Genomic DNA, 12,418 nt, shown 5'->3' with positions numbered 1-12,418 from the left:
AGCAGCAGTGCAGGTGTATAAGGGAAAAAAATACTTGTGTAACCAAAAAAAAAAACAAAACTTGCTGATGAAATTGAAATAAGGAGGGAAACTGCTAGTATTTTCTTCTTCTCTTTAGGAAATCTGTAGTGTAGTTTGCATGCTCTCAGTTCACTGGATTGCAAGTGAAGGAAACATTTTGCAGTTAATCATTTCCGAGAACAGTGTGCGCCTGGCTATGCAAATGAGGTGATTTGTTATAAGAAAAAAATGAAGCAGAAAAATTTGACTGATGCACCTTGGAAATTGGTGTCCCAGCTCCTGATATGACAGTTCAAATCGTTTGTGCCACAAACACTAACGAGAACGCTTGGTTCAATATTTCTTTGTGTTTTGGCCAGCTGAGTGTTTAAATCAATATCTTCTTGTCAGCGTCTATTTTGGGAGCTGTACGTTTCGCTTTACTACTGAGAGATGCTGTTTTAAAGCAACTAATTTTGAAACGTATAGTAGTTGTTATAAATAGTTCTTTGGAGTTGCTGCTGTTAGTAAGCCATGGTGGGAAATAACATTTCATATGCAACATACGAGGTTATGAATTCTCAATTTGATCAGTCTCAATTGATTCTGGAATGTAAATGAAAAAATAATACCTAAATTAAACACACTTTTTTTATTATTATTTATAGGACTTGATAAGAGACCAGGGTTTACGAGGAGAGGGAGGTAAGTAGTGTTTAAACTAGCTACTGTGCTATATTTAATTACACAACTCCTCCATCCCTTCTTTTTGTTCTACTTCCTTCAACAAAACACAGGCACAAAGGAAAATATGATTAGGACAAAAAATGAATTTGCATTTGCTTGTCCATGAACTTAATATATGTCTGACAAAGGTTCGAGTCATTTGCTGGTCATTTTGGGAGTGGGGGAGACGGAAGGAGAAAAAGTTTTGAAGTGGTATCTATTTTTTTAGTTTTAAAATTACCTTGCACCATCACTTTTTTGCTCTCTTACACACACACTCATTCACTCACATGGCTGCACACAGATATGCTGCAACTTCCCAACTCTCAAAGGTGTTTTTATGCCTGTTGTTACCTTTCCACCCATGGAAACAACAGAGGTTTTCATAGAAAACCATCAACGTGGTAGATGGACCTTCCATACGAGCTGCTGCATCCTAAAGCAGCGTGAAATAACTCCAGTTCTTCTCCCCCTCTACCCCTGCTGAAGATGCTGCTTTGCTGTACTGCATGCCTGTGCTACTCTTGGAACCAGGTTGTTAGGACCTTACACTAAAGCCAGGTCTTTTTATGTTTTCTTCAGTAACACACAACCCTGATTCACAGTAAAGTCAGAACTACTGCCGAAAGATTTCTTTTTCTTCATGTGTTATGCACAGGCCTGTTAAGTCATTTCTCTCACTGGCTGTTAAGGTCCTCTTGTGTGTGATGTTTATTCCTATGAATATAATAATAATGTAGCAATAAAAAAATAGTCGGGCTGGCATATGACAGCTTTTTTAACTCCAAATCATTAACACAGTCAGCTCATAACTTGCTTCAGCCATGAGCAAAGTCTGAATTATGTTAGTGCACTCTATTGTGATCATTAAGGTCTTATACTGTGGGCTATTACTGACTTCGTGTCTCCCATCCAAATCTGGTAGTTAGTAGGACAGCACCTACCTACTGTGTTGTGTTTGATGGAGCTATTTTTTCTTATGCCAGCAATAGAATGCTCTTTAAAAAGAAATTTCCTTTATTCCTGCAAGCCTACTAATTTAAAGTTGCCAGATTTAGCTATTTTTGTATGTGTCAGTAGGTGTGGCACTCCACAGTTTTGCCCATTTTGTCCAACATTTAAATGTTGTGCTATCATGTTGATTTTAACTTCTGATCATAAACTGTCTGCTTGGCATCTGAGAACAATTGGCTCTTCCCAGTCCTGTAACAGTGTTATTAGTAATTGACTTTTTTTTCATCCCTTCAAAGTACAGAAGCAATCTATGCATAGGAGTCAAAGCATCCTAGTTATTTCCCATGACTTCTTTCATTTCTTCTATGTGTCTGTCTTTCTGTCTCTGCCTGCCCGTCTCTTTCTCTCTAACAGCCCCTTTGAACCAGCTGATGCGCTGTCTTCGGAAATACCAATCCCGGACTCCCAGTCCCCTCCTTCATTCTGTCCCCAGTGAAATAGTGTTTGATTTTGAGCCTGGCCCAGTGTTCAGAGGTAGTTGGGCTCTTCTTTCTTGTTTTCACCCAAACAAAATAAGTAAAACCACAGATGCTGTTTGTGCCTCACCCTCACACTGTGTGTATGTAAGTGTGTGAGTTTATCAAAACACCTCTGTTTTTTTTTTGCTTGGCCTGGCTGGATTGCTTTGAATGTGCTTTTCACACATACCCACTTTCACCTTTACACGCTTGAAAATGACTATAAATGAAGTCTGACTTAAATCTTCAAAGGCAAGGAATTTCATAGTTGAGGTTTTTATGTGGACCTCAGCATAACTTTACTAAACAGAGGTCCTTAGATTGCATTGCAGTGATTTTAAAGACAAAGTGATGTCCTTAACTTAGAATTTCCTTGACTGTTCAGTTTAAGTCAGTTCAGTGCTTTAACAGTTTTCTATATTTAATATTATTTGTCTTGAAAAGCAATCTAGGAAATCAGATGTGAGTTACAAACATTTCCATTGATATCTTGTTAGGTCTCAAGCTTTTCAAATAATGTGCATGCCAGCTTTCAACAAATACTTCACTTTGTGAATGTGCTCTTGATACCACATTGGGGCCCTAGATGGTTTAGACCATGCACTTTTTATTTAGTAAACTTCCAGTGAAACAGTATTTGTTTTGTGTCCTGTACCATGTAAAATAAGACTCTTCCATTTTCACGTCATTGACTCTGGAGGTAATTCAGGCCTAAAGCTGTCAATGGATCTGTTGTATTGCACAAAATCCCCTAAAACTCTGTGGGATTGCATATGCTGGAGAAACCACCTGTTGAGTAATAGCATGAACTGTAAATATTTGTGTCTATATGTATACATGTAGGAATGGATAGTTCAGTGCATGTAGTATTGTTTTTAAACGCTACCATCTTGGCTGTTTCAAAGACTTTTGTTTCAGAATATATCAAGAGCAGTTCACCTTATGAACTTGTAAAGTTCTTCCGGTATGTGTAAGAAGACAGGTGTTCCCAACAAGCAAACTGGCTACAGAATGGAATATGTTATGTACAGCTTCAGAGTCCAAGCTAATGACTTAAGTCTAATATTATCTGAAGTATTCTACTCTAATAACTTGGAAAACAGGCCATCTGGTATTATTATGGACAGATTAACTGTAATGTTCTACCATGTGCTGTAAGCATTTTTGGTGAAGGGTGAATATTGTGCTAGTGGCATTGGTGAAATAGGAGAATTTAGTTACCTCTAAAGAAAACACATTCTAGTAGAGCTTTGCTATTGCAGAGAAAGTGTAACCCAGTAAACTTTTGGAAAATAGGTCATGTTCTGGGAACATTTAATTCTATATATATGTGATTTCAGACAATATAATAAATATATGACAGTATAATGACCATAACATGAATATGAACAGAAGTCCATCCTTCAGGTGACTGGTTTCCAGCTCCTTGTAATATGTAGTTAGGATGCCCACTATGAATCATTATTGTTGCTTCAGCATATGGGACAAGGTTTATGGATGTTGCGTCCCCTTTTTGATGTGTCAGTATGTCATTATTTTGTGCTTCCACTTCTAAATGTATAGATTTTAGGTCTGAGGACAGGCAGTGATGGATATATGTAGCCTGATAAATTAGCACGCACTGAGTGACTGAACTTGAGCAACAGTCATAAAATCAGATTTTGAGCCCAAGTTGGCATTAGGAGACGCTTTTTTGGTAAAAAGGTTGCTGCTGAAGGAATTTGAGGAGTACTGTGTTCTACCACTTCCCAGAACACTGATGTGAGAGAAAGCATTGGAATGTTGGAGGTCTGGTACAGTGACATAAATTGTTTTGCAGAGCAGCATGAATTTAATTAACAGTTGACCCTGTTTTATGTCCTTCACATTGGGAGGGTCACCATAACCTTGTTACAAATAATTAGGGTGTATTTTAAAAAGCAGTATCTAGTTGAAGGGCTCTATTTGTAAAGAGCCATTGGGGCTCTGAAACACAGCTCTGCTGGTGACATTTTCCTGCATAGATTTGTTTAGATAACATGTTGGCTACAGATGTACTGTTCTTTTTTGTATTTAATAGAATATGCTACAAATAGCTAACTAAAGTACTTGTTCTTTTTTAATCCTTTCTATGATTTACTTTTTAAAAAGAGCACTCTGCTAACAGATAGCTTTAAAACAGCCAAATGGTTTTTCAGGTGGCACTTGGAGACTCAGCTAGAAAACATTTAATTTTTTTTTTTTTTTTTTTGCATTTAGTCTATTTTGATTCCAAAGTACAGCATTTCAGCTATTTAGTGGGTCCCTAAAAGGTTAGCTACAAGAAATCTGAGAGGTAGCTGCTGCTAACTAAATTGCTATTACTTTTCTTCACAAAGAAACTGGTGGAATTAAAAAAATACATTTTTGAGGGGTTGTTTTATTTTTTTTCTCCTTTATTTAAAAAGATGTTGTCCTTCTGGTAGTTCATGAACAAGAGACTGGGGACTATCTGGTAAACAGGGATATCTGATACAGACTTCTCCTGAAATCTAAGACTTGATCACTAATCTAATAATAGGAGAATATTTCTAGTATATGTTTGTTTCCTTGTGACATTTACATTGATGTTTGGAGAGACTGCATCTTAAACACAGTTCTTGCACCTAGTATCAATAAGCTGGCTTCTTATAGATAAAATTATCCTGTTTCTGAAATTTAGGTTCAGCTGCAGGTTTGTCTGCAACACCTCCTGCCTCTTTGCCTGGGTCACTCACCAATGTGAAAGCGTTACAGAAATCACCAGGACCCCAGCGGGAAAGGAAATCATCCTCATCCTCAGAAGACAGAAATAGAATGGTAAGGGAGAGATGAGCTGTTTTCATTTGTAGTATATTCATTCTGTAGAAATACTACACAACCATGTTCCTCTCACTCTTATGTCAAAACCTTCTGAATTATTTGGAAGATGAGTATGGTAATGATCAAGGGCTTTAAACTGATATATAATGGAATATTGAAATTGTGGGACTGATATATAAAATAACTGGCTATACTCACTGTTACTCCATTGCACCCAAATGTCTTGGTGTGTTTTGTATTATAATGCCAGTTTGCCTTCAAGTAACAGCTTAACTTTTCCCACCATGATTCATGAACTTTAAAAGTTCTCTGGTAATTTTCAAATCTAGTAACACATTAAAATGTCTGCATATTTTTTTTTTTTTTTAATTCACAATTTACCATTATAATTGAGACTTTCTTTTTGAGTTTGATTTTCTTAACATTTACTGGTTTTAACACAGCCAGAAACCTATGACAAATATTTCATGCCAGGTAATAATTTAGTATACCTGCATGCTGAGGTTTTGTGTATGCTTGGCTTGAAAAGTCAAATGTGGTATCTGAAAAAAGAAAGTTCTTTTTAAGACTTTAGAGATACAAAATGCTTATACTAAGTCTTTAACAAAGGAACTGTTTTCACAGATATTAATGCCCTTGCTTTCTTCCTTCTTATTTTTTATATCTATCTATAAAGAAAACTCTTGGTCGACGGGATTCAAGTGATGATTGGGAGATACCAGATGGACAGATCACAGTTGGGCAAAGGATAGGATCTGGATCATTTGGAACAGTCTACAAAGGAAAATGGCATGGTATGTGGCCATCATGGCAAACAGTTTTTAAGCAAGTAACAGTTCCTGCTGGAAGGCAGCTTCACAGGAAAGCACTTGGGGATTCTGGTGGCCATCAAGTTAAACATGGTCCAGCAGTGTGCCCGTGCCACAAAGAAGGCTGATCATATCCTGGGCTGCATTAGCAAAGCATTGCCAGCAGGTCAAGGGAGTTCATCCTTCCTCTCAGTACTGGTGAGGTGACATCTGGAGTGCTGGTCCGAGTTCTGGGCTCCTCAGTATGGGAGACATGGACATACTGGAGAGAGTTCATTGAAGAGCCATAAAGGTGACTTTGAAATTAGTAAGTGTGTAGGTAATGTTAGAACTTCAGACTGTTTAAAAGCTCAACACTTGCATGTTCTTCTGAATTAATTAATTATTAGGGTCAAGATGAAACACAGTTACTAGAAAGACTAAAGTGTCCATCTTGATGAATGATTTTAAATGTGTATTTACAAAGCTTTGACTTGGTGAGAATTTCTCAGAGTAAACTAGGAATAGTGTTTATACATTTTACAGCATATGTACTTACCTTAATATTGTAGTGGGTTATTTCACAAAAGCTAGAAAATAGGGTATCTCAGTATTATTGATGCTCTATATAGATTTTCTCAATTGAACAATATTTATCAATGACACTTATTAAAACTTGCTGTCTTAAAGGTGATGTGGCAGTGAAAATGTTGAATGTTACAGCACCCACACCTCAACAGTTACAGGCTTTCAAAAATGAAGTAGGAGTGCTCAGGTAAGAATACTTTTAATGGCATAAAATAATGTGTGTAGATTTAGACTTCATTAATTACTGAATTTTTGATCTCCATTAAAACACATTGGTCTTTTTCCTCCATGATAATAGTTTGGGCAAAGACTGTAGCTTGCCATTTAAAAATATTTCTCTGTATGTACTGCTAGTTCTTCTTTCCCCTGCACGTTTGTCTATACATCTATGTTGTGAATATGTGCATGTCCAAATACTCAAGACAGGACTGGTTTTAGCTATTGTACTATACCAGGGCACTGTCAAGCCTTAGTGTGAATCGTAGGCCTTCCTTTCCTCTCATCCATATTTTGAGACTGAAGGAGAGCATGACTAATTGTTTTGAGCTAACTGCTGCCCCTGTTATTCATTGTTTAGTAGTTTATGTTCAGTGGCATTGACTTCTCTTTTGAGTTTTGGGGTTTTTTTTAAATGTATTTCTCAAAAATCACTTTGTGGTATCCTTTTCTCCTGTGTACTATTTGTACTTTCTCAGAGGAAGTCTTTATCTTGGGTTCATTTCTTAAAAGGATCCATCAGTACGATACAATAGAATATTTATTGGGGATGACCATCAGTATCTAAGGACAGTCTTGAGCAGTCTCAAGCATAAATCAGTTCAAGAAATAAAATAGAAAGGAGGCTGAGCCAGGCACATGTGCTGAAGGACTATCCCCAATAAGCTACATGGCGAACAGGAGATGATCAGCTTTTTTCCCCCAGGAAATGTTATGTCTGAAACAAATCTAAGCTCATAGTTTGGAAGTAGAGACTTTCTGGGGTGTGTTGATAAGCATTGTCCTTCCTGGAAGCCTCTGAGAATAGAATTCCATTTTGGATGTCCTCCTAATGGGAAGCAACATCTCCTAGCTGGACTGGAGTTACACAAAAGCAGACCTGTCTGCAAACTGTTGCTGTCCCATGGGGACCTAGTGGTAACAGCATCTTTTGAGCAGTCTTGTGCTGGGTCGCTTGCAGACGCAGCACTTACCCTGGAATAGCTTTCTGTGTCATTGTCAGAAAGGCTGACTGCTGGAATAATTCATTACACTGAATCTAGCAACAAGTTACCCTGTTATCTTAGTAGAGCTTGAGCCAACGATTTCTGTTTGGAAATATGTATTTAGATGTTGATAGATCTGCCTGACTTTATCCTTATTACCTGATATGTCTGACTTCCTCCTGACCTTTTTTTTTTCCTATTTTAACAGGAAAACACGACATGTGAATATCCTGCTTTTCATGGGTTATTCAACAAAACCCCAGTTGGCTATAGTTACACAATGGTGTGAGGGGTCCAGCTTATATCACCATCTGCACATCATTGAGACCAAATTTGAAATGATCAAACTAATTGATATTGCACGACAGACTGCACAAGGCATGGAGTAAGTATTGTATTACTTGTTTGCAAGTAAGTGTTGGGGCAGTGTTTACTTACTCCCTTCACACTGACTGACGTTGGCAAAGAAGGCCAACTAACTACCCACTTAGCCAAGCCCAGGGTCCTGCCTTGATGATCAGAGTGTTTGGTGAAGTGCTTATTATTTTTATTAGTTAAGTAGACTGTGTTCTGGTTTTTTTGAACATAGGGAATTACGAATCATGAAGGAAATACAGTCTTAAATAGGAGAATAAAGATAATTTTAGTTCAGTTAACCTTTCAATCTTTGGAGCAGGTATTCATGTTCCAAGCTTTATGATTGGTCTTGACAGTGCAGATAGTCTTATGGTAGGAGGTAAAACATACTTTAAAAAGAAACACCCTGTGAACAATAGGATGTAATCCTATAAGATAGTACAGAAAGCAGACAGCCCTGATAGCAAAAAGAATCAATTTTTTCTTTTCTGCTGTTAAGTATTGTAACTCTGTAGATAATAGATTTCAGCATTTGAAAAAAACATACCTATTTTGTTCTAAGCACTGTAAATAATCCTTATTCTTATAAGAGGGCAAATGAGTTGAGTTAGAATGTACAAAACTAGCCCAATATTGTGTGCCAAAATCAGGAAATGATGTAAGACCAGAGAAATTGCCCTCCATCTGGAAAACCACTATGATGATTGCAGTTCATCAGGCCATTTTTTTCTACTAAGTATTCTATTATGTTTTTAATCAAGAGATGGGGAGGTGTTTGCAGCAGCCAGCCTGAGTCTTCTGCTAGCCTGCTCATCTTCCCAGGCTCCCTTTGTAGGCAGTAGAAATGCAGAAGCTGGTTTGTGAGTGTAATTCAAATCAGAGACATAAACTGGGGCTTTTCCAACAAGTTTGTGCCAATCTCATTAACTAAACGAAGAGTCACAGAAGGCTAGTTGCCTAATTGAGGCTATATCTATGCTGTGGGGCAAGTACTCTTCTCTGTGTTCACTGCAATTTATTTATCCAGTCTGCAATCAAGGGATCTTTTTTCCCAGTCCCATGCTAGAAGGCAGACAGCATACTTTGAGTACACGCTGGGACTAGGAAGCACATTTAGTTCATGCAATTTAGAAACACCTTATGTAAAGCTGTGTCAGTCTTTAACAGTCACTATTAGGGCCTGGGGGCAGAACCTGCAACACAGAATGGCGTGTCAAAAACTACTGAAGTTCTTTTATTCTGAATATTTCAGTTAGAATATTTCAGAATATTTCAGTTAGAACTGAAAAGCAGAATTTGGTAGCATCAGGTTTGAGCTGGAAACGTAAGCTTTAGTTTGTAAACTTTTACTGCAGTTTTACGTTAATAAATATGTGCATTTTGAATATCTACAGAATTCGTGTTTCAGTAATAGAGTGGAGTTTGAGTTTTTGATTAGTGAAATATCATTTAACCCACCTAATCTATGATGTTCCGTTTCAGTTATTTGCATGCCAAGTCAATCATCCACAGAGACCTCAAGAGTAATAGTATCCTTTCCCAGAGATGTGATTGTGGAACATGACAGCATTCCCTTTTTTTTTTTTTTTTTGGGGGGGGGGGGGGGTGTTTTGCTTTTTGCTTTGCTTTTTTCTGTCAGAAAATACCTTACTGATGTAAAATGTTGCTCATGTGTGAGTATTTCCTGAGTTGAAATTACACTGAGAAGGGGTAATATCACTAGTAACAAAGTAAGCAATACTTACTGTGTCTATTGATGCGATTGCCATAATGTAGGAAGTTTTGTTGTGGTATCAGGAACATTTTTGTATCATTTGGTTTCTGCATGCAATGAAAGATTACACTAATTTGATCATGGGATATTTTTGGCTTTTCTTGTATATGGCATTTCAAGAAAGCTGCCTGGACCATGGTCCTTTCAGCAGTGGCCCAGTTGTTACTTCTGTAACTCTTAAATAGCATAATTCACCATGCTGACTGCATAGAACTTGTATTATATGAAAATCTTCTTTAATGATGGTGAATAGTTAAAACTGTTACGTCTAATGTTGCACATGTGTAGCTGATTATTGTTCTTGTAGAACAGGACCAGTACCACTTGTTTGTTTTCCCTTAACATTTACCCCTTAGATATATTTCTTCATGAAGACCTCACAGTAAAAATAGGTGACTTTGGTCTAGCTACAGTGAAATCACGATGGAGTGGATCCCATCAGTTTGAACAGTTGTCTGGATCTATTCTATGGATGGTAAGCAAGGGGAAGTAGTGAGTGTGTTTCAACAAATTTAGTTGCCTTTGTCAAAAGTTTCTAAGACTACCCCTCCAGCACACTGACATGTGCAAACTGCCTTAAGCTGCAAAAGACAAGCAGTAATATGAATTACTAAATGAATACCTTTTAGTTCTTCTTTAAGCACATGTTTTCCAGCAGTCAGCAAAAAAACCTTAGTGTCTTCATCCTTTACTTTGGGATTTAAACTGAAAATAAAATGATGGCTGAGGAAAAAGGGTATGATTAATCCTGGGTCGAGAAGGTGAGAAAAGCCATGGAAAATGTCCCACAAAGGAGCAGAACCAAAAGGAAGGTGCTCTTTAAGTTTTAAGCATTCAAGTATAGTTTCTCTCAAGAGACTGTACAACTTGCTAAAGTCTTAAGAAGTGTAGTTGCACCCTCCTATGCAGCTGTGCTTTTTTCTCCCCCAAAAAACCCTGAAGGGTCTGTTATTGGACATTATTTTCAGTGTTGTTATAATCTAGTTTCAAAGTAGCTTCTTTGCCCGAACAAGGTAATTCTGTATAAATAAAAGTATCACCAAGCTAAAACAAACCAGTGGACTTTGAGGTTCGTAGTAACATCCACTATTAGGACCCAGTAACATCTGAAGGCAAGAGTGGCATTTGCACTGTTATATTTTGGACAAGTCCGTGTTTTGTTCCTGGCATGTGAGGTGCAGCCTGACATGGTGAAATAAAAACTAATTCTTTCCTTTTCTGATACAGGCACCAGAAGTTATTAGGATGCAAGATAAAAACCCATACAGCTTTCAGTCGGACGTGTATGCATTTGGGATTGTTCTTTATGAATTGATGACTGGACAGTTACCATACTCAAACATCAACAACAGGGACCAGGTAAGGAAAGGGAGTGACTTCAGTCATCTGTGGCCTGAAACAGAGATAGATTCAGCCTTGTGGAGCATGCGTTATGATGGTTTGTGTGTTTGATTTGCATTTCTGATGTTCTGTGTGTGTTTGATTTGTGTTTCTGATGTTATGAGATGGCATTTCTAAATTTTCTAGGTCTGCCTCAGCCATGTAGCATCAATTCACTTCACTAGAGGGGTTTTTTGGGTTTTTTTTTTTTTTGTTCTTTTCTACTTCAAGTATAGATTTTCAGCTTCTGAGCTGGTTGCCAGGATACTTATTAGGGAGAGAGCAGGTTACTTAATAGTAATCCGGTTTGCAAAGGCAAAATGATCCTCCATATGTTGAGTTATTCCTCTCTCCTCCCTCCCTTGCGTTGAATAATAGTTCAGCAATAGGATTGACAAAATGGAACAGCAGTAGTCTTTCTGGGGTTTTTATATTCATTTTGATTGTGAGGAACGCATGCACCATCTAACTGAATTTCAGGCTACCAGTATTTCTCAAATCCTGCTAGATGGAGTTTGCAGAGTGTGTGAATTCTCTAAGAAGATTTCTTAATTGTGAACAAATATTCCTTAAGTCTGATGATACCACATGCCTGTCATGTATCTCCACAGGATAGGCACGTTTGTGAAGCCACATCTGATTCATTATTTCTCTGTCTAATCTGAAAATAGTATCTGTGCATCAAGATCTTTGGTGTAAACTATTCAGTGTCTGGGTGGTGTTATATTTATGTTGTTTCTGTGTCCACATCTCTTGTTTTTTCACTGTCAGTACTTGAGAATTGCAACCATAGCAACGTTCATCTGTGAATGCCATTTTATAAGGCTGCTTCCATATCTGTCAGAACACTTCCAATTCATCAAATTGGGAGTGACTCTTTTTTAAGTATTTTTATTTTTAATTGGGTTTGCTGTTTGGAAGATGGGAAATATCCAGATTCCTGGCCAGATGGATATTATCCTCCAAAAGCAGTATTAGGGCATTGTTCTGGTTTTACCTTTTGAGATTTGAAAGACGAATCCAGTGATGTGGGTGCTAACAATTGAGTGCTAAAGCAAGTGAAGCCAACTGCAAGTCAAACTGCAAGTGAAACCAACATATAAAATGTAATCTAATCTAAGTTTTGTCACACCCAGTTGATTGTCTGAGAAGATGAAAGTACTGCTCACTCTCTGGTGCATCTACATCAGCTACTATGGCACAACTGGGATTCTTTGTGAGCAAAGCATCCTTCTTGTTTCTCTCACCTTAAAAGATTTTTCTAGGCAGACCAGGGCTGTTCTTTTAGTGATACTTTCTTTTCTCCAGTTA

The 12,418-nt window shown here is 37.6% G+C and overlaps 1 protein-coding gene across 4 annotated transcripts in view; it reads left to right on the top strand.

The window, feature by feature from the left end:
* The window catches only part of BRAF (B-Raf proto-oncogene, serine/threonine kinase), a 78,973-nt gene that overhangs the window by 55,978 nt on the left and 10,577 nt on the right, over positions 1-12,418 (top strand). For 2 of the 4 annotated variants that reach the window (XR_009964355.1, XM_062616450.1), the window contains exons 9-17: positions 669-705; positions 2,095-2,214; positions 4,879-5,015; positions 5,695-5,812; positions 6,497-6,581; positions 7,805-7,981; positions 9,436-9,482; positions 10,084-10,202; positions 10,955-11,086. Coding sequence is in view for 2 of the 4 variants with exons in the window: in XM_062616450.1 (XP_062472434.1) it covers positions 669-705; positions 2,095-2,214; positions 4,879-5,015; positions 5,695-5,812; positions 6,497-6,581; positions 7,805-7,981; positions 9,436-9,482; positions 10,084-10,202; positions 10,955-11,086 (972 nt within the window). In the remaining 2 variants the exon portion in view is untranslated. The remainder of the gene's footprint in view (positions 1-668; positions 706-2,094; positions 2,215-4,878; positions 5,016-5,694; positions 5,813-6,496; positions 6,582-7,804; positions 7,982-9,435; positions 9,483-10,083; positions 10,203-10,954; positions 11,087-12,418) is intronic. The other 2 variants (XR_009964356.1, XM_062616451.1) reach the window with 1 other exon arrangement.

This window comes from Pezoporus occidentalis, unplaced genomic scaffold (genome assembly GCF_034315485.1).
Source record: "Pezoporus occidentalis ecotype Australia unplaced genomic scaffold, CSIRO_AGI_Poc_V1 ctg19, whole genome shotgun sequence".
Lineage (NCBI taxonomy): Eukaryota > Metazoa > Chordata > Aves > Psittaciformes > Psittacidae > Pezoporus > Pezoporus occidentalis.
This window is presented reverse-complemented; position numbering and strand designations above follow the sequence as displayed.